General features: G+C 43.4%; 1 protein-coding gene and 1 non-coding gene across 2 annotated transcripts in view; one reads left to right on the top strand and one right to left on the bottom strand.

Annotated features, from left to right (window-relative positions):
• LOC132765454 (zona pellucida sperm-binding protein 2-like) overlaps nucleotides 1-20,270 on the bottom strand; it is a 33,812-nt gene extending 13,542 nt beyond the window's left edge. Inside the window, exons 1-10 of the mRNA XM_067464838.1 lie at nucleotides 20,243-20,270; nucleotides 18,907-18,999; nucleotides 17,439-17,566; nucleotides 14,622-14,768; nucleotides 6,635-6,718; nucleotides 6,355-6,522; nucleotides 4,568-4,664; nucleotides 3,261-3,484; nucleotides 2,193-2,346; nucleotides 53-264 (exon numbers count right to left, since the gene is read on the bottom strand). Coding sequence (XP_067320939.1) covers nucleotides 53-264; nucleotides 2,193-2,346; nucleotides 3,261-3,484; nucleotides 4,568-4,664; nucleotides 6,355-6,522; nucleotides 6,635-6,718; nucleotides 14,622-14,768; nucleotides 17,439-17,566; nucleotides 18,907-18,999; nucleotides 20,243-20,270 — 1,335 coding nt within the window. The remainder of the gene's footprint in view (nucleotides 1-52; nucleotides 265-2,192; nucleotides 2,347-3,260; nucleotides 3,485-4,567; nucleotides 4,665-6,354; nucleotides 6,523-6,634; nucleotides 6,719-14,621; nucleotides 14,769-17,438; nucleotides 17,567-18,906; nucleotides 19,000-20,242) is intronic.
• Nucleotides 20,271-22,182: 1,912 nt separating this feature from the next.
• On the top strand, nucleotides 22,183-22,254 carry TRNAE-UUC (transfer RNA glutamic acid (anticodon UUC)). The gene has a single exon. It is a non-coding gene; the product is annotated as a tRNA-Glu (tRNA).
• The last annotated feature ends 297 nt before the right edge of the window (nucleotides 22,255-22,551 follow it).

Raw genomic sequence — 22,551 nt, 5'->3', positions numbered from 1 at the left:
CCCTCATTCAGATAGCCATTGGAGTAGGTTGGGATTTTTTGACAGGACTCACCTTCTTCTCAATTCCAGGTGTATCAAAAGGGACTTGCAGCATGTAATCTTTGCTGCCATTAGGGTGCTTGATTTCATAGACCTTATAGCCCTTCTTCTCAGCCTCTGGAAGGGACAATGGTCCCGATTCATCCACTGTCAGGCTGACCAGCTCTACATCTGGTAAGAAGGTCCCGATCGTTACATTAAAGAGCTGGATACTGACATTTGTGTCTATAAGGGGGAGAAAGACAAACATTTCAAAATGAAGAGTGTAACAGGGGTTTTCAGACCCTTCAGCCAGTTCTGGGGAATGCATGGTCCTGGAGAGGTAGGTTGGACTGCAGCTCCCAGCATAATAATAATAATAATAATAATAATAATAATAATAATAATAATAATATTTTTGTCGTGTCAGCCAATTCCTGGTGTGAGAGAATTGGCTGTCTGCAAGTGCGTTGCCCAGGGGATGCCCGGATGATTAGATGTTTTTATCATCCTTGTGGGAGGCTTCTCTCATGTCCCTGCATGAGGAGCTGGAGCTGATAGAGGGAGCTCATCCGCCTCTCCCCAGATTCGAACCTGCGACCTTAACCCACTGCGCCATCGGGGGCTCAATAATAATAATAATAATAATAACTTTATTTATACCCTGCCACCATCTCCCCAAGGGGACTCGGGGCGGCTTACATGAGGTCAAGCCCAACAACACATCAGTAAAAACAAAGCAGCAAGCAAATAAAACAGTACAATTAATATAACTCTCATATAAGCAATAACACACAAAATTTAAAATCTTATGGCCAGGCCAGATGTAATACATTAAAATTTTTAAAATAAACACTGGACGTGAACAGAGGTAGGATGTATCTAAGCAGGAAGGTTTTAAAGGATAATGTAGGGAGACCAACCCAATGGGTAGTTAAAGTGCTTCTGAGGACAATTGCAGAGAATTAATCAGAGCAGGGCATTGATAGCCAAGCTGATGGGAGTAACATCCCAGCACCACTTGGATGTTTAAAAGCAATGCTTTTGTGTTTGGTAGTATACAATGGCACTACCTAATAGAATCTCCCACTTTGTGTGACTGTGGAGCAGGACAGACAACTCCGCATCTGTATGCTTGTCCACTATGCCCTGCCTCATGTACAGAGGAAGAATTGTTGGTGGCTACAGACAATGCTGTTGCTGTTGCCCGTTCTTGATCAAAAAATATTTAGCCGCTTGTGCTCCTTCTATTTTTATCAGTTTCATACGAATGTATGGCATTCTTTTGATACGAAATAAATAACCACTTGGATGGCCTTAGGATTACCAAACCAGCAAGTAGTCTGTTTTAGGAAGACAATTCGGGGATTATTTATTTACTATACCTGTATACCGCCTCTCTCAGCCCGGAAGCGACTTGAGGTGGTTTAATTTGAGGCCTCATATGCATACATGAGGGATCACTTTTCCTGGCCCTGAATCTCCTTCTTTGCACAGAGACAAAGAGGTCAGCACCATACACCAGTATGCTCATGAATAGGGAAGTGAAGGGGTTGCAAACTGCATTGGATGACACCAAAATGACCGTCTAAAACATTTATGTGCAGTGCTTCAGCAGGAATATATTATTGTTTAATAAAAAAATATCCCTGCATTTTATGTAAGCCACTTTACATGTACTGTATTCATATATACAATGCAAAAACGCTAGGCTAATTTACTTTTTGAACCTTCTAATGCGCACCCAGTGATTAGAACTCCCATTGCTACCTGATGACAATGATGATTTCAATTGCACAGCTTTGTCTGCACACACACTTGTTGTCTTTGTTGCTAGTGGTTTATTACAGTCATTATTTTGATAATTTGTCTAGTAATTTAGCTACAATATGGAAGTATAGTCTGGGTTGGGAGGAAGTCCATAAAGTGAGACCATAAGTTTCCACGCTGGGTGGCAGCAACTCTAGTGACCCCACTGAGAACGCTCTTGAGAACCTGAAGATGTCCTCCAAATGGTCTCATCCTCCAAGGAGGACACAGGAAACAGTGATCCTTCCACAATCAGAGCTTCCATGACTCACCCACATGTGAGCAGTCATGCAGAAAGAAGCCTCCTTTGCCCTCAAGGTTTTGACAACTGCTCACTATTTTTACCCTTTGCAAGGAGTACTCACAGTCTGTAACTGTCACTGGAACGAGCTGCAGCGGGGTGTTGATCTCCTTCACGATGGTGTGCTTTGTGACACCCCTCTTGTTATCTTCCCACAGATGCTCTATGAAGGGTCTGATTTCGTAGGAACTCATCAGTTTCCCAGCAACCACATCGCTCTAGGAGGAAAAAGAATGACAAAGAGCCAGTGCTCAAGAGGCCCACTGCTAACACAACCCATAGCGCAAGCTATAACTTTTCCCAGTCCTCTACCCTCCCTATTCCATTTTTCTTTTGTTTCATATATTTTTAGATTGTCAGTTTGCTGTAGTCTTTTTTTTTTTACATTACAGCTAGGATGTGGTGCAGTGAGCATTGAATTATGACTCTGGAGACCAAGTTTGATTCCCCGATCAGCCATAAAAACTCATTGGGTGGCCCTAGACAAGTCGTATACACTCTCAGTCCAAGTGATAGAGTCACCATAAGTCAGAAATAACTTGAATGCCTATAACAACAACAAGGGCCTATATATCCTAAAAGCATCAAAACTTATCTGATGTTAGAAACTGGTGTCTGTCATGAAAGAATTTTGTAAAGAATGCAGTTCAAAAGTAGAAGTAACACATGGTCATCTGTATGTTTTCGTACCACCTTATCTAAATTCCACACCAACCACTCAACTAAGAAGATATTTCACTAGATCTTTAGATCAGGAGTTCTTAGATCCCCAGATACAGATGAACTACAACTCCAAATCCCAACCTTGGATGTATTTATATGCAGCCTCTCTCCCAAAGTGGGGCCTAAAGAAGCTCATAAAAAAATCATCTAAAACAGTGGTTCTCAACCTATGGGGCCTTCTGAGAGTTGAAGGCCAAAACATCTGGGGACCCACAGGTTGAGAACCACTGACCTAAAACCTTGCAGTCCAACACTAAAAACAATTAAAATCATTGTCATGAGTGAAATAATGTAATATCAAAAGTTTACAAAAGAGAAAAGATCAGGTCATTGATCAGGGATGATGGAATCTGAAGTCCAATATAATTCAGAATATCAAAAGGTATCCAAGACTAACACCCCAACACACCTTATAGTTACCGCCAGGTGCCCCCATAGGGATCTTAACCACAATGGCATCCTTGTCACTTTCCAATGAGTAACCCCAACGATCTCTGTCCTGTTTAGAAATCATGTTCATGTTGATACCCATCTCCACTTTCAGCTCTTCGATGGTGCCAACTCCTGCCAGGAGGGGAGCGACGCCTTTTGGAATAGTCCAGATGATGGTCTCTTTTGTATAGATCACGCCATCTTGAAGGGAAGAAGGAGTTATAGGTATCACAGCTTAAGCATTAAAGCAACAAGGTAGAACACCCAAGACACATGTATCAAACTCAAGGCCCATGAGCCAAATATGGCCCGCCATGTCATTTTATGTGGTCTTCCAGATTCCTCAATGTTAGTCAACATGACTAGAGCTGATGTTGATTAGTCAACATGACTAGACATCTGGAACGCTGCAGTTTGTTCTGTTCAATCAGAAGAGTGGGTTTTGAATTTAGAGACAAGGCTTGTGAATTTGATGCCTAACTTTAAAATGTCCTTTAGCTTTCCCCCCATCTCAGAGCCACAAGTGCTGTTGGGTTGCAATTCCCATTATCCCCAGCTTGCATAGCTGATAATCAGAAGTGATAAGAGGTGTTATGCAAGAACATCTGGAGCCACAAACTGGATAAAAACTAAAGAGCACTGATCACTATGCATAACAAATTTTAGTTGATTCCCTATATCCACGGGTTCTCTGTCCATGGATCTAACAGTCCTGTGAAGGCAACCATAAGACTGATGCGGCCCTCGATGAAAATGAGTTTGACATCCCTGACCTAAGGCAAGGAAGTACTGTTCCAGTCCTCTGGTTGTCAAGTGTAGGAACTTGAGTATTTTAAGAAACAACCAGTATGTAGAGGATGATAGTTAGAAGGGATTAGGTATTTCAGCTTCTCTTGATATTTCTATGTAGCCATCCATCAGTTATGTAGGTTGCTCCTCTTCCCAGGTCTACTTTTTCCTTTTTTAAGGAAGCTAATCAGTCTTCATCAATCTCTTTGTTAGAGAAGACAGTTTCATGTGGAATCCTAGATTCATGATGTCCATGCACATACTACCTCGACACATAAGACTCAGTTCAAAGAGCTTCTGTAACCTATTCTGTCCTAATGCTGAGGATTTTCTGAGAAAACATACCCAAATGTTTCCTTTTATTTTTATTGCAAGTATCCAGAGTAATTGCACTTGTTTCCACCAGAAACTCATTGCATTCGTTCATTGCACTTTACCAAAACAGATACCAAGCATTCTTACCTAAAGTTATAAATAAGTACTGTGTTTACACACCTAGAGGACAGGCCACAGCTGTGTCCACCATCAAAAGCATCCAACGCTGCTTGTAATAGGTACTTGATCTCACTGAGGAGAAAGGAACCCCATTGACCTGGAATGACAAAAATATGCTCCTAATGCCATTTGCTGATCAAGCAGAACTTCCAGGTCATTAAGGCTTTGGGACAATTATTGCACTATGGTTTAAGTCATATATGGTAGAATTAGGTTTTGTTGTATACAATAAATGAAATTATCCCGTGAGTGTGTCAGAGATGTTGCTAGATCTTAAAATGATAATGGAGAATGACTCCTGCTAAAAAAGGTCCAGTTATTGTTGGACTACAACTCCCATGTCCTTCATTGGTCATGCTGGCTGAGACTTCTGGGAGTTGGAAGTCCAAAAATAATGTATTGGCAGATATTGCCCACTCCTTCCATAAGAGTTCAGCATTGAGAAAGTTAAGCTGGTCTGCTGAAATGTATGGTCCATCAGCAGCCATGCTGTACCACACATCTCACTGCAAATACAGCAGAACCTAGTATGGTGTTTCTAAACCTGGGAATCAGGACCCCTGGGGGGTCGCGAGGGGGTGTCAGAGGGTCACCAAAGACCATCAGAAAACACAGTATTTTCTATTGGTCATGGGGGTTCTGTGTGGGAAGTTTGGCCCAATTCTATCAGTGGGGTTCAGAATGCTCTTTGATTGTAGGTGAACTATAAATCCCAACAACAACAACTCCCAAATGTTATGGTCTATTTTCTCCGGACTCCACTAGTGTTCATATTTGGACATATTGAGTATTCATACCAAGTTTGGTCCAGATCCATAATTGTTCAAGTCCACAGTGCTCTCTGGATGTAGGTAAATTACAACTCCAAAACTCAAGGTCAATGCCCACGAAACCTGCCAGTATTTTCTGTTGTTCATGGGAGTTCTGTGTGTCAAGTTTGGTTCAATTCCATCATTGGTGAAGTTCTGAATGCTCTTTGACTGTAGGTTAACTATACATCCCAGCAACTACAACTCCCAAATGACAAAATCAATCCCACACAACACCACCAGAATTTAAATTTGGGCATATTGGGTATTTGTGCCAAATTTGGTCCAGGGAATTAAAATACTTCCTGCATATCTGAGAAAACATACCCAAATTTACATTACGATTCATAACAGTAGCAAAATTACAGTTATGAACTAGCAACGAAAATAATGTTACGGTTGGGGGTCACCACAACAGGAGGAACTGTGAGAGTGAAGTGAGCGCTGCCTGGAAACAGTCAGGAAGGAAATGGCTGCCAACTCTCTGAAGCCTGATCATTTCTAAGGCATGAAGCATATTTTAAAGACTGTTTAAAAGGACTGTTTATTCCCTCTGTTCTCTGTGTGAATTCAGAGAGATTGCTGTATATATTGTTGCTCTGTTTGACCTTTTGAATTGAAGTAAAGATATTGTTACTTCAGTGCCCGAGTGACACTTTATTATACTGCAGAGTATATTTTGGTTCAGAAACTGTGGTAAAGCTTCTGTTTATTTACATTTACAACCCCCCTCCCGCCTGCACAGATGATTACTGGAAGATGGCATATCATCTGTATCTCAGAAGCTAGAGCTTAAAAGAGGAAACAGGTGCCAATTTTGATACAAGCAGATCATATATAGTCAGAAAGAGGGCTAATAGGGAACCAAAATGTGTGCTGACCAGTGTTAGGATTGGGGACCCCCAGGTCCAAAGTGACCTTGAACTTGCCCGCAATCTGAAGACTTCTCATGGCTGTTGAGAGACTAATAGCACTTACCTCCAATTTCTGAGCCTCTGTTGTATTGTAGGAAGATCTCAACACAATCCGCGTGTCTGTTGTGTTGATCCCATAGCCAACAGCATGAGCCTTGTCAACCAGCATGGCTTTCTTGCCACTGTCCATGTGAAACACAACTTGCCAAATAGAGGGGCTGCCTGCTTGGACCTATGATGGGGAGGACAGCAAAGTAAGAAGATACACCGTGGTTACTTAATCCTTCTGATAAGAAGCAATCTCAAATCTTGCAACCCATGATCGGGGGGGGGGGGGGGTATACCTCTGGAAAGGCAGATTCCCAGTCATCAGGCTGGTCTTGAAGAAAGCCATCTGGGATTGGTGGAACATTCATTCTAACAGAGACCTGGAAGAGGTAAAAATACAATTGAGAGATTCTCCACAGGTATCACCTTCACCAACTCCTTCATCTCATTTCTACCTCACCATTGCAGAGAGAAAGTTTCTGGAGCAGAACCCTTTCTGGTCTTTTCTTTCCTTTCCTTTCCTTTCCTTTTTTTTTTGTCCTGGTAGGTGGTTTGAAACCAAAGGCTTAGGCTGTGTGACTCTCCATCCTTGGCTCTTTATTATGTGTATATACTTTTCGTTAAATTTAGAAAGTGGAACAAGAATACTACAGAAAAAAGACCTGAGTAAGCCACATAGCTTGGTATCCTTTGGACAAAAGGAATATAGACCATGTTAAAAAACACAGAATTCATGATTCAGAGTACACCTTACTCAAAATACTTGGCACCAGAGTATTTTGGATTATTTTCAGACTTTGGAATACTTGTACTTTCATATATATGTAACACTATGTAACACAATTTTGCTCCTGGGTTATAAATGTCATTTCCTAATTGGTTCTCTCATAAAAACACGGAAAAGGTGTATTAAACTGCAAAAAATGTTTCTGGGGGACATCCTGCAGCCCATTTTTGCTACAGTTTTTCAATGAATATCTGGTAGAGTCTCAACCAATTCAACCTAGTTTGTGGCAGCCACAAAAACAAAGTTTCTGGAGTATAACAACTACTTTCAGAGTACGTACCGCACAATTAAACAGGAAATAATTCTTTCAAACCAAGAACAGAATATTTTAAAAAATTTGTTACATAGTATTATTAGCTATCTTGGATGGTTGTCCATCACAGTTTTGGTATTTCTACCCACTGACTAAGACTGGAAGTAGAGGAAGCGGTAGCTGAAATATCATTACTCACTGGAGTATCATTACTCACTGGAGCGTTATACAGGGAGCATACCACCCCCCTGTTGTGTCAGCTCCACTGGCTGCCGATCCAATTCCGAGCACAATTCAAAGTGCTGGTTTTGACTTATAAAATCCTATACGACTCCGGTCCAGTGTACCTGTCTGAATGTATCTCCTTCTACGTCCCACGTCGGAGCTTAAGAACTTCTGGGGAGGCCCTGCTCTCGGCCCCGCCTTTGTCTCAAACACACTTGGCGGTGACGAGGGACAGGGCCTTCTCGGTGGTAGCCCCCCGCCTGTGGAATTCACTTCTTAGGGAAATTAGATCATCGTCATCTCTCCTCACCTTCAGAAAGAAGGTAAAACCGTGGTTGTGGGACCACACTGTTGGGCAATCAGGTTAAAGGACAATGGATAATATTTGACTGTGACTTTGGATTTGGATGAGTGAAGTGGAGTAACCATTAGTATATGGCTTGATAAATAGCCATCAGACTGGCAATAGCTAAATGGATCGTAAGTATACTGTTTAATTTTTATTTTAATGTTCATGGTTTTAATTGTTATATTTGCTATTGTATTTTATGAAGCGGCATTGGATTGTTGCCAATTGTAAGCCGCCCTGAGTCTTCCTAGGGGTTGAGAAGGGCGGGGTGAAAATGTTCTAAGTAAATAAATAATAAATATCCTACATCAGCTTCCCCCTAAACTGTGGTTCTCAACCTGTGGGTCCCCAGGTGTTTTGGCCTACAACTCCCAGAAATCCCAGCCAGTTTTCCAGCTGTTAGGATTTCTGGGAGTTGAAGGCCAAAACATCTGGGGACCCACAGATTGAGAACCACTGACCTAAACAGATACTCTCCAGCTGTTTTGGACTACAATACTGACATTCTCAAACCATCAAACTAGGAAGTTTGGAGATTGCTTCAGTTCTACACCAGTTTCAAATAATAATAACATATTCCAAACTTTTCAACTGATTTTCCTCCGGTTTGAGTTCAATCACCTTGTTCTTGGTCACCAAGTATCAGTGCTGTAAATTCTAATCAGGAGACAAGAGATATTAGCTAGTTGCCACATGGGCAATATACAGCAGGCCCATATTATCTGCTGGGATTTGGTTCCAAAGCCTTCTATGGATACTAACACCCTTGGATGCTCAAGTACCATGACATAACAGTGGTGCCCCTTACCTAAAAGGGCAAAAACAAAGCCTTGTTTTCAGATTATTTTTTCTTGGAATATTTTCAAGTCACGGGTTGCCGAATTTGTTGACTGTATCGATTCTCTTGATTTCTTGATCAAAGAATTGCAGTAACGTAAACACGCCCATACGCTCAGAATAAGATGATTTTCATGGTGAATCTAGACAAAGACTTCTAATTAAATGTATTTTTGCATGAAAGAGCCAGTATGGTGTAGTGGTTTGAATATTGGATTGTGACTCAGTCACCTTGGGCGAGACACACTCTATCAGTCTAAGAGGAAGGCAAAACAACCCTCCTTGAACAATCGTTCCAAGAAAACTCCATGTCAGAATTGCTTTAAGTCAGAAACAACTTGAATGCACACAAAACCACCAGATTTTGGAGAGTGCTGTGCTACTCCTGGCCTGTTGCCTGCTTCCCATTGGGGCATCTGTTGGTCCACAGGAAAACTCGATGCTGGGTTAAAGAGCCTTTGAGCTGATCCCACTGCTCTCCCTTTGCATTCTTAGACCTGTTTTCTGTTGCTTCTGAGATTACTAGGCAGGGAACGCCCTGCCATTAGGTAAAATGAGATGTCTGCCTCAGGCAGCTGGTTTTGAATTTCATGAACCAGGAAATTCATTAATTTATTACTATTTTTTTTTTACTGCCAGGTAGGGAGAGATGCGCTTATGGATCTTCTTCCTCCAAAGCCAAATTAATGTGAATACCCTTGCATTTTAATCAGCTTATTGACTTGTTGGGCAAGAAGGTGCCATTGCAGGTAAGAAAATATCTGGAGTAGGCCCTGTCATCAAGTAGCACAGGTGTCACTCATATCTGGTCCCTATCCTGAGTGCAATAATGGAGGCTTCTTACTACTCCTACTACTAGGAATGACAGGTATGGCCAGCCAAGGCCTGAGGGATAAGAGACACACACACCCTCACAAAGAAAGCAGGACAGTGGGATGCTACCACTATATATTATATTCTTCTTTGCTGTCAGCAAATACTTAATAGGATTTATTTTGCTGCCACCTTCGATTGTTTCATAGGCCACCTCATTGCCACAATGTTTAAGAAGACACACGAACTTTTCAGGTGAAATAAAACAAGAATATGCTGTTTATTTGCTTCTTAAACAGTGAAGATGTATAGTGGTTTTAATAAATTGTCAGACTTAACTTTACAGAGAATGATCGTTTAACTTGAGTTCCTTAAAAGAAATGTTCCACACACAGGAATACAAACAGGTTATTCTGAACCTTTTGAATCCCTTCTCCTCACCAGCACTCTAACACTATAGAGGCCTAATTATTTTTCTCAAAGAGGTATCTTTTAAGAACAGCTCCCAAAACTCTTCCTTCCTTCCCCTTCCAAACTCCCAACTGACCATTATGGCTGCCTTAGCTCCTTCCTTTCCCTTTGGTTCCACCCACCTCCAATTGCTAAGCGACTCCCTCCAATGCCATCAGCCAATCAGACTGCACTTCCAGCTATGAAGCTGCCTGATCGCTCCGCCCCCTGCTCTTCTTAATTTTTCCAAGTCAGACCTGTTTACTACCATTTACACCAACCCTGTAAAGTAGGCCAATCCATTACACTGAGCAAAGTAAGATAGACACTTTTGAACTGTGGCGTTGGAGGCAAATTCTGAAGGTGCTTTGGACTGCAAGAAGATCAAACCAGAGAACACATGGATGCATTAACTGAAATCAATACTATCTATATTCAGGTAGAACACAAAATTGCTAACAACCACTTTTGGATTTCCAACTTTGCATTTCAAGAATTTCAGCTGTCCATTACTGTTATTTTGAAAACTTACATTAAATTAATTTAGGTTTTCACATGCACACGACATTTTATTATTATTATTATTATTATTATTATTATTATTATTATTAACTTTATTTGTACCCCGCTAGCATCTCCCGAAGGACTCGATGCGGCTTACACAGGCCGAAGCCTCAAAACACAATACAATAGAGAACATAACACAACAATAGCAAAAGCAAATCAAACAATAAGAAAAATAACAACAATGGCAGAACATCAAGACATTATTAAAAACTGGTTCGGCCGGCGCACTGGGGTACAAGGGTTAAAAGTGCTGAAATGGCAGGAGGCACGTAGGATTAAAAGTGCGGTGTGCAGCGACGATTAGTTATGCTAAGGTGCTACTAGGACTTGGGGTGGGGATTCCTAGTCTAAGAAGGCACAACGGAACAGCCAAGTTTTTAAATTCCTTCTGAAAACGGCTAGAGTAGGGGCCTGTCTGAGATCCTTTGGGAGGGCGTTCCAAAGTCGGGGGGCCGCCACAGAAAAGGCCCTGTCCCGTGTCCCCACCAAGCGCGCTTGCGACGTGGGTGGGATCACGAGCAGGGCCTCTCCAGATGACCGAAGCGAGCGTGTGGGTTCGTAGATGGTGATGCGGTCACGCAGGTAGGGTGGTCCCAAACCGTGTAGGGCTTTGTAGGTGAGCACCTGCACCTTGAATTGGGCTCGGAAAATAAATGGCAGCCAGTGGAGCTCCTTAAACAGAGGGGTAGACCTCTCTTGATAATGAGCCCCGGTTAGCATCCTGGCTGCTGCTCGCTGGACCAATTGAAGTTTCCGAGCCGTCTTCAAGGGCAGCCCCACGTAGAGCGCATTGCAGTAATCCATTCTAGAGGTGACCAAGGCGTGGACCACCCCGGCCAGATCAGCCTTCACGAGGTATGGTCGCAGTTGGCGCACAAGTCTTAGTTGCGCAAAGGCCCTCCCGGATACCGCCGACACCTGAGCCTCAAGTGTAAGCGAAGAATCCAAGAGGACGCCCAAACTGCGGACCTGTGGCTTTAGGGGGAGTGTAACCCCGTCCAACACAGGTGACCACCCTATACCCCGATCCGGTTTACGATCGACCAGGAGGACCTCTGTCTTATCGGGATTGATCTTCAGCTTGTTCTTCCTCATCCAGATCGACACAGCGGCCAGGCACTCGTCTAGCACCTGAGAAGCCTCCTTGGAATTAGGTGGAAAAGAGTAGTAGAGTTGTGTGTCATCCGCGTAGAGATGGCACCCAACTTCAAAACTCCGGATGACCTCTCCCAGCGGTTTCATGTAGATGTTAAAGAGCATGGGCGACAAAATAGAGCCTTGCGGGACCCCACAGGTCAAAGGCCAGGGGTCAGAGCAGGCGTCTCCCAGCTTCACCATCTGAGTTCGTCCCTCCAGGAAGGACTGGAGCCACGACAAAACCGTGCCCCCAAGGCCCATCCCGGAGAGACGACCCAGAAGGATACCATGATCGATGGTATCGAAAGCCGCTGAGATGTCCAAGAGAACCAGCAGGGTCACACTCCCCCTGTCCAGCTCTCTGCGGAGGTCATCCACCAAGGCGACCAAGGCTGTCTCGGTGCCATGACCAGGCCTGAAACCAGACTGTGACTGATCTAGGTAGTTGGTATCGTCTAGGAAACCCTGGAGCTGAGAGGCGACCACCCTCTCCAGCACCTTACCCAAAAAGGGGAGGTTGGAGATCGGCCTGTAGTTATTCAGCACCGTGGAGTCAAGGGAAGCTTTTTTGATAAGTGGGCGAACCACGGCCTGCTTCAGATTAGATGGAAAAATTCCTTGCTCCAACGATGCATTGACAATCAGTACAAACCAGTCAAGCAACCCCCCTCTGGCTGATTTAATGAGCCATGATGGGCATGGGTCTAGAGATGAGGTGGTCGCTCTCACAGCCCCAAGAATCTCCTCCACGGTTTCAGGAAGAACAAGCCTAAAAGAATCCCACAAATTTGGACAAGCAAGTGCCTCCGTCACCTCTTCTGGCACTGCGGTGGAATTGGAGTCGAGCTCGAGACGTATCTGGGCGACTTTATCTGCAAAATGGTGTGCGAAATCGCGACACCGAGCTGCGGGGTCGTCAGGGACCTCCTCCACCGTAGGTGGGTGGAGGAGTTCTCCCACGACCCGAAACAGCTCCGATGATCTATTTGCTGCAGATGCTATACGAGCGGTCGTGAATGATTTCCTGGCCACCCGTATAGCCACGGAGTATGCCTTAAGCGAGGCTCTAGCCCGTGTTCGATCAGATACATCTCGAGATTTCCTCCATTTGCGCTCTAGCCCCCTTCTCGTGTGCTTCATCACAGCCAGCTCCTCGGTGAACCAAGGAGATGGCCTGTCACGACGCAACGAGATGGGGCGTTCAGGTGCGATCGTATCTAACGCCCTGGCCATCTCCCCATTATAGAGAGTTACCAAGGCGTCGATAGAATCGCCAGGCTCCAAGGCAGGAAGAACCCTAAGATTCCTCAGGAATCCGTCCGGATCCATCAGTCTCCTAGGGCGGACCATCTTAATTTGTCCTCCACCCCTGCGGAGGTTTAGGGTCGCAGTAAGTCTAAATGTGATCAGATGATGGTCAGACCATGACACTGGAAGGATGAGAAAATTTGAGAAAATTTGAGAAAATCCTCCAAGGCAGTATTGATGCAATGCAAGGAATGGGAAAAGACCTCTGTGGGATAAAACTCCACACAGAATCAGTGCAATAGTACAAACACTCTCAAGAACAAACTTTGCACATTTTATGCAAGTGGCAGAATTTCGCTTTCCTTAGCACAGTCTTTGGATTTGTCTCAATCGTACAACCTGGTGTACTTTTGTAACACACTACAGTCCTAAAATTAACATCCTTAGTAGATAATGTTCCCACAATTGAGTTTTTAAACAAAATATGAATTTATTGCTTCAAAACAAATTTCTTAGACTGTCTCCTCCCCTTAGGGCTAATGCAAGACATTTTGCTGTCTGGTCCAAGGCACATTCTGTATACAAAGACCTACTGGCCTTGCAGTTGAGCTTGATTTTAGTGTTTTCAAAGGGACCTAGAGTTTCCACCACATCAGAAGTAGCAGGTAGTGTGAAATACAGAGCTTTGTCCTTCCAGAGAGGAAAATGGTAGTAAACCCTCAGGACAATTAACTAAAGGGCAATCATTGCTGTCCTACCAATATTAGCTATGTCAGATAAGCTAGCTGGCATCCCCTCCACCCACCCCCCCAATGTGTGATGGGAAGTTGCTGCCAAATGTGATAAGTTAGGTTGAACACTGTGAAAGCCCTCCACTACATGGCTACCAGCCTCCTCCCAGTAGACTCAAATCAAGGAAAAGTTTTATGAGAACCATCACTCCTCTTAATGTTCCCCCAGCAACAGCAAGAGCATCCCTCTGGGCAGCTAAACCAGGAAATCCCAACTGGATGGCCCCCCACGAGAGTTTTCCTCCAGGGACAAACCAAGAATGGGCAACTTGGAAGTCCCTGAACAGACTCAGAAGTGGAGTGGGCAGATCAAAAGACAACCTGGCAAAATGGTACTACCTAAAATAATCTCACAATTTATGTGACTGTGGAGCAGAACATACAACTCTGCAGCTGTATGCTTGTCCACAATGCCCTGCCTCATGCACAGAGAAAGAACTGTATAAAGCTACAGACAATGCAGTCACTGTCACCTGTTTTTGGTCTAAAATTATTTCGCCACTTGTGCTCTCTCTATTCTATCCATTTTATACTTTTTTATGCAATGCTTTTGACACAATTTTCTAAAACAATTTTTAAAAACAATTTTTAAAGCTACACTAGACAGTTGCCTCATTCTGCCTTATGTTAGATCTGGTTCCATCTCCTGCATTCTACCCAGACGCTGTTTATCTACAACAACAACCATGCTAGAGAGGGCATGTGTTAAACGGCAGTCAGAGTTTACCAAGACAGTGCCTTTTCACTCCCAAATCAGGCAACCATGATTTTGAGGCTCACTCTTTAAGCTTTTAAGGCCACCCAGTTGGCTTTCTCTTAAACTTACCTCCATATAGTTTGTCTCACAGACGATCTCTCTGGGTTGCCAAGGGCCATAGGAACAGCTCACTGGGACATTGATCACAGCAGCACCACGTAACTCCGGATTCATTCCTGCCATGATTTGTAGGTTCAGACTGAAATGTTGGTCATCCTGAAGATGTGTGGAGGAAAGAGTGCAGGCATACCTCAGTTAACAAAGTCCCTGGTAAAGAAGCTTCTTTTTATTAAGTCTTTTGATGCCTCCCAACCCCTCCTATTCCTTCTTATTCTCTGTCTAGCTGGAAGTTTAAAATAATTGCTAAAGGGTCTGCTAAATTATATCTTCAAAAATTGGAATCATAAGAAAAGTGGAGGTTGGAGAAAGAAAAGGTCACCCCTGGATTCATTTTTAAAGACGTTTTCCAGTGGTCCTGGTCCTGTCACCCAATCAACCCCATGAATGGGAAACCTCCCAGACACCTGTTATCACCAGCCCTATTCAGGTCTGAGTCTGTCCACCAGCAATGTGGTCAGGGATATTTGGAAGCAAGGCATGTTGCGTGAACAGGGGTAGTACAGTGGTTTGAGAACTGGGCTATGACTATAGAGCAATGGTTCTCAACCTGGGGTTCCCGAATTTTTTTTGGCCTTCAACTCCCAGAAATCCTAACAGTTGGTAAACTGGCTGGGATTTCTGGGAGTTGTAGGCCAAAAACATCTGGAGACCCCAGGTTGAGAACCACTGCTGTAGAGTTTAATTCTCCACTTGGCCATGTAAACCCATGGGATGACATTGGGTAAGTTACATACTACTATGATAGTGTCACCATAAATGAGAAACAACTTAAAGGCTTGCAACAACAACCACAAACACTACGGGTGGGGAATCCTTGGGCCTCCTGATGTTTTAGCCTCTAAACCCTATCAGCTCCATTTAGCATGGGCAAAGTTGTCCAAGACATGGGGCTACACATTCCCTCCCACTATGCTAGACTAATGCATTTGTGAGGTAAGTCCTGTGATATGCAATCACTGCACCCAATTTACATATTCTACAGTAGTTGTCATATAATGATGTCTTCTGTTTAAAACTTTCTAATTTTTCTAATCACGTCTGTATTTTTTTTTCACAAAATAAAAAATGGAATGGCTACACAATGCTTTGAGTGGCAGCATTAGTTCTTCATCTCTCCAGAAAGATCAGAAGTGGTCTTTGTGACAGATCTGAATTATTCTTTTGTGGATGAGCTTTTGGAAGTACATGAACTTCTGCTCTGTCCCAGCCTTATATCACAGTAACTTTGGAAAAGGGATGGGAATCATGTGGCTTTCAAGATGCTGAACTCAAGATCCCAGTAGTTCTTGCTAGTATAGCCAACGGTGATGGATTCAGAGAGCTACAGTGCAACAACATCTGGAAGATTGCATGATTTCCTGTCTTCTTTAGTACTTTAGCCCAGGACTTGTGTAAACAGGAGTTGTCTGTTCATCACACTAGATAATAAATCCACTTAAAATCCAGTTTCTGTCTCCTGCAGAAATCTGGGGTTTGGAGTTTAGTGAGGCTGTTAAAGGCTCCTCCCTAAATTACAAACCCCAGAATTCTGCAGGAGGCAGAAACCGGATTTTAAGTGGATCTATTCTCTAGTGTGATTAGGCCCACACTCTTCAACAGGTTCCAAGGCTGAAGAGCACAATCCTGGATGTGTGTACAAAGCATCTTTCCTTGGCAATAGAGAAAATGAAGCATCTGCTGCAGTTTTCCCTAAAACTGATGCCTGGCAAATGTTTTGGATTGCAACTCCAAACATTCCTGAACTTGGGCCATGCTCTCTAGAGAACTAATCAGACAGACAGGGGGAAAGCCAAGGGAAGTGTCTTCCTTCATTCCCTACCGTCTTTCCCTGTCTTCTGGGATGGCCAGATATCCCACATCGTTCTCCATCCTTTCCCCACTTCTCACCCATTTTCTGCAATTAGGAGTTGGGGTACTAACTCAGGCACTGGCAACAGATTCCCACAGGCAGCCACTGGAAGTGGCCGTGTGTCATGGGATGGCCTCTGTGGGACTACATTTTACCAGCACCTGAAGACTATGTCTGTGGAGTCCCACAGAAGTCATCCCACGACAAACAGCCACTTCCAGTGGCTGCCTGTGCAAATCTGTTGCCAGTGAAGACAGTTTCTGATAAGAGAGTAGGGCTGATTAGAACTGGAATCTAAAATATCTCAAGGTCAATCTGAAGACCACTCTGGAACGTGAATTTCAGTTTCAGTGGGACCTACAACAACACAAGGCATCTTTGATGCTAAATACGATGGGTAATACATGGGCTGGACCCATGGCTTCTTTAATCAGGAAAATATACAAGGAGAGGATGAATTTAGGAGCTCATAAAGCTTAGCACTTCAACAGAGCAAAGGCGTTATGGAAGGTAAAAGAACAGTACTAGATTATTGCCCACAAATGGTTACTAAAGACCAAGGACTACCTCATTTTGTCTTTCGGGATGTTTTAGTAACCAGGGGGAACTTTTCTGCAACAAGATGTGGCCTGCTAACTTCTTTTTTAAAAAATAAAAGCTTATCTTAGGTCTGAAATGGCCTAACTCCTCACATCCAAATGTGTCAAAAAGGTCCCCACACTTCTAGAGGTCATTGGGGATACAATACAGTCCTGGAGGCAACATGAGGCCAACAGGTCACACTTTGGACACCCCCCCCCCCTCTTTAGCCAAAGGGCCTAACTGAAGAATTTGTTGTAATTCATTGTAAGAGTAGCTCCACAAGCATTCCAGAAGTCTGCCTCACTTCCTGATGACGTTCGCCCATCCTTACATACCACCGTCTGAGCATAACAGCCCAGCAGGGAGGCACGGAGCTCAATGTTTCCCCAGACGTCCCGGAAGATGGAGTATCCACATCTTGTAGCCTGGACTTCATCTATCAGCCAAGGCCTGCCAAACTTGTCTGGAATTACAAACATTTGGATTATTCAGGAAAGGGCAATAATGTCAAGAGTGTTCATCTATATTAAGGGATTGTGGGAAAAAATATGACCCTGATCAGTGCCCACCATTCATTTATCACTGCCACTTCAAGGTTCATACTCTCCATCTTTGCACAGATGTAAACAAAGACACATGTGCCCAAGCAACTTTAATGTGGTTGGTATAGGAAAGATTATTTATCCTTAATGGCTTCATATAAGTAAATGATAATGATATGGAAGAATACACAAGGTTGATTAAAAGGTTGGTGGTTCGAATCCAGGGAGCAGGGTGAGCTCCTGCTGCTAGCCCCAGCTTCTCCCAACCTAGCAGTTCAAAAACATGCAAACCAATAGGTAAGCCTTGGCGAGAAGGTAATGACGCTCCATGTACTCATACCTGCCACATGACCTTGGAGGTGTCTATGGACAATGCCAGATCTTCAACTTAGAAATGGAGATGAGCACCAACCCCCAGAGTTGGACACAACTAGACTTAATGTCAGGGAAAACCTTTACCTTTTTACATAAGCTTGGAAATCATATAATTGGAAGAGACTGCATGGGCCATCTAGTCCAACCCCCCTGCCATACAGGAAAAGCACATTCAAACCACCCCTGACAGATAGCCAACCAGCCTCTATTTAATAGCCTTCAAAGAAGGAGCCTTCACTTCACTCCATGGCAGAGAGTTCCACTGCTGAACAGCTCTTAGGCTACAGCAATTGGCTTTTGCTTCAGTCGATTGGGAAGAGCAAGATTCAGTATCATTTTCTCCTTTATCTCTGCCAAGTTAATTGTGTGCAAACTTGGTCTGCAGAAACTGAAGTAATTTGTGGACAAAGACCAGGAGAGAGCAACTAGAACATTTAAAAAGCAGCAGAAGAAGTGGGATGGTAGAGGATTAATTGGGAATCTTCTGCCAAATCAGGACAGTTGGAGAGTATGAACGTTGGGGTGCTTTTGGGGAAAAGGTCTTGTGGATTCATGGTGATAAGAAGAAACATTAAATACCAGTAGGAAACATAATGCAGCTTCTGAGGAAAATGCTAGCTAACGTTTCTTCAAGAAGACCCATTCATAACCCAGAATATCAAGGCAGGAAATCCCACAATATCTTATTTGAACTGGGTTATTTGATCTAAAATATATTCTGGTTCAAAGCAGAAAATGTGGGATTTTATTCCGGTGTGGAAGGGGCCTAAGATCATGAGGATGAATCTAATTTCTGACCTCTGTCGCACACTGGTCTTGGAGAAGCTTGGTTGTTTCAGGATGAAAGCACCTCTCTATCATAGAAAGAAGAAGATAAAAGGCTCACCAACTGCAAAAAAGCTGATGTACTTGTTCTGGAAATAGTCCAAATTCAGTTTGAGTCTGGCCAAGCTACCCAGACATTCCACCTCTACCTGACCTGGAAGAGGAAAAAACAAAAGACTGATTAATGAAGCTGGACCTGGTTCTCTTCTAGCTTCGTGTTGATGTGAGAAAAATGAGTAAAGTCCATGCCCCCAACACACCAAGTGAAGCTATTCCTGTAAGTGTTTGGTAGGCCTAGGGTGCATCTAAATCAGCGTTTCCCAACTTGGAGATCAGGACACTTGGGGGGGGGGTTGTGAGGGGGTGTCAGAGGGGTCACCAAAGACCATCAGAAGACACTGTATTTTCTGTTGGTCATGAGGGTTCTGTGTGGGAAATTTGGCCCAATTCTATCATTGGTGGAGTGCTCTTTGATTGTAAGTGAACTAAAAATCCCAGCAATTAGAACTCCCAAATGACAAAATCAACCCCCCCCCCCCCAACTCCAACAGTATTCAAATGTGGGTGTATCAGGTATTTGCACCAAATTTGGTCCAGTGAATGAAAATACTTCCTGCATATCAGATATTTACATAAAAATTACAGTTATGAAGTAGCAATGAAAACAATGTTATGCTTGGGGGTCCCCACAACATGTGTGTGGAGAAGAGCAAACCACTGACCACCTACTCCAATGCAACCTGAGCCCTGCTACATGCACAATGGAGGACCTTCTTGTGGCAACACCAGAGGCACTCCAAGTGGCCAGATACTGGTCAAAGGACATTCAATCAACTACCAAGCTTGCAAACTTTGTGTTTTGTCTGTTTGTTTTGTTAAAAATGTAATACAACTGTCTGGTTGCTCCTGACACGATAAATAAATAACCACAACATGAGGAACTGTATTAAAAGGTTCCAGCATTGAGAAGGTTGAGAACCACTGATCTACACTGTAGAGTTATTGCAGTTTGACATCACTTAAATGGCTCAATGTTACAAAATCATGTCAGAGGTCATTTGGGATTCCAAGGAGACAAGTATATTATGTGCGTATTTAAGAGAAGAGCTCTGAAATGCTACTTTTAGGTAATTTCCCAAGTTCTGGAAAACAGTCCCTTGGAATAAGCAGTTCAGCACAGAGTGATTCCATTAAGAAGCAAATGTACTTCCACTTTCCACACAAAACTGCTCTCACCAAGATTAGAGTTTTAGGACTTTTAAAAGCACATTTCTTAAAATGGAAATATTCTGTATTCCGCTTTCTGTGCCTGTTCTGAGAGCCATTGTGTTGTAGCGGCTTCAGCATTGGACCACAGCATTGGGAAATTCAATCCCTCCTCAGCCATTTAAACCCACTTGGGTTAATTGCACCCTTTTTCCGCATAGGAAGGCAAAGTCAAATCCCCTCTGAACAAATCTTGCCAAGAAAAGCCCACGAGAGTCTCATTTTATGGGAGTTGTAAGTGGGAAACGACTTGAAGGCACATGACAACATACCTGTTGTAGGAACAAATTGAAGCCATGCTTGAGGAAACAGGAGGGCAACAAGGAAGAGCCTGAAACGGTAATCATGGAGGATTTAAAAAGCAAATAATTCAGCCAGGAGAAAGTAAATGCAAGTAAATGGACAGATTATCTTTCTCCAAAACACTCTACCAATACAAATGGTATGGCCATCCAGTCCTGGCCCTGATGTTAAAACAGATTACGGGAAATACTTCAGGTGACAGATGCTGTGGAGCAGTTCTACAACTCACCCATTGCTTTGCATTGGAGGACACACCTCAATGTGCCAAACAGCCCCTTTGCAACCTTGAGCTACCTGCCACTTTTAAACATGACAGAAAACACCGTTCCCCAGCGACAGTATTGAAATTTACTCTTCTGTAAGTAGAAAAGGGGAGACTACCTTGCCTTCTACATCTAATTTGGGGAAGTTATTTTGGGCTACAACTCCCATAACCCCACAACTGGCACATCTACATGTTGGAAATAGCAACCTTCTACAAGCCTCCTTATACTAGTTATTTGTTATGCATAGAACTGAGATTGCTTACTATATTGTGTGTATATATTGGTATGCAGTTTTTCCCCTTAACTCTATGTTGCTAGAGGTTGTGGGAGGGACTACAGACCATGTGACCCTGGTCTTAGAATGTTCAGAGTGAGACTCCATTTTGGAATGTGTTTGAATCAAAAGTCGATTGGAGTCAGTTAAGTCCAAGGTCACATCCTCGGCCCTCGCTCAGGGTTAACCTTAGTCTGAAATGACTTGAAAGCAACAACAACAGCAACAATCCTATCTCATCAGCCAAAAGCAAGCCCACACTTCCCATTGAAATACTAAGTTTATATTTGTTAAAATTGTTCTTCGTTTTAATTATTATATTGTTTTTAAGTGGTTTTTTTTTTTTGCACTACAAATAAGATATGTGCAGAGTGCACAGGAATTCATTCATGGGTTTTTTTTTCCAAATTATACTCCTGCCCTCCAACAGTTTGAGGGACTGTGACCTGGCCCTCTGTTTAAAAAGTTTGAGGACCCCTGATCTAGACTATAGAATTAATGCTGGGATTTGCATTCTTTGGCACGGAAGGCGAAAGACCTTGCAAATCTACAACTCCCAGGATCCCATAGCCTTGGCCATGGTGGCTAAAGTGGCATCAAACTGCATTAATCCTACACTATAGATGCAACCTCAAGCCCCTTCCACACAGCTGAATAAAATCCCACATTATCTGCCTTGAATTAGAATATCTGGCAGTGTGGACTCAGATAACCCAGTTCAAAGCAGATATTGTGGGGTTTTTCTGCCTTGAGATCCTGGGTTATGTGGCTGTGTGGAAGGGCCCTAGGTCTGATCTTTGTAAGGTTTTTCAGCTCAGCTTAACCTTTGGCTAGGCATCTCTCTGCTCTCCCCACAACTCACCTTCTTGCAAGGCACCACCCCATTTTGCCTGGATATTGATGGCTCAAGGTGTGCAAGGTAATAAAATCCCTCCAGGATGCACTCACGGGTCTCCCCCCTCCCCTCGCGCAAAACCAACTTAAGAGGAGAGTTTAAACCGTCTTTTAAAGGTCTAGGCCCGATAGTTTTGCAGGTGTCTGCATTTAAGCACCCCTCCCCTTAGATCTCCCTGTATGAATGACCCTCATAGGAGTAAAAGAGCAAGATCCCCATTCATCCACGTTGCGCGTTCCCTTTCGTCCGAGAGGTGGCGCACGAGAGCAGCCCTCGTGGAGGATTTTGCTTTCGGTCTTGACCCGAGCAGAGAAAATACAGGCAGTGCGTCCTTCCCATATGGTCTAGCGGTTAGGATTCCTGGTTTTCACCCAGGCGGCCCGGGTTCGACTCCCGGTATGGGAAAGATCAATTTTTTTAAAAGTTTGTTTATGAAACAAAATAACATTTATTTTCCTCTGTTTGGGCAGAAGGGGGGTTTTGAAACCTTTATACCATTTATATTATATTATATTTATTTCGTATCAAAAGCACAGCATAAATTAGTATTATATTATGTGTCAACTCTATACCTGTTGTTTAGTCCTTCCCCTGGTCTTTCTGGCCCAAAGCAATCTTTGGTTTCCATTAAATCAAGAGTTATTGTATATTCCTATCTGACATCCCCTCTCAATTTTTTTCTGTGTAGCCCCTGATAAAATA

The sequence above is a fragment of the Anolis sagrei genome, chromosome 2 (assembly GCF_037176765.1).
Source record: "Anolis sagrei isolate rAnoSag1 chromosome 2, rAnoSag1.mat, whole genome shotgun sequence".
NCBI lineage: Eukaryota > Metazoa > Chordata > Lepidosauria > Squamata > Dactyloidae > Anolis > Anolis sagrei.
The sequence above is the reverse complement of the archived record's forward strand: the minus strand, read 5'-3'. Positions and strand labels throughout refer to the sequence as shown.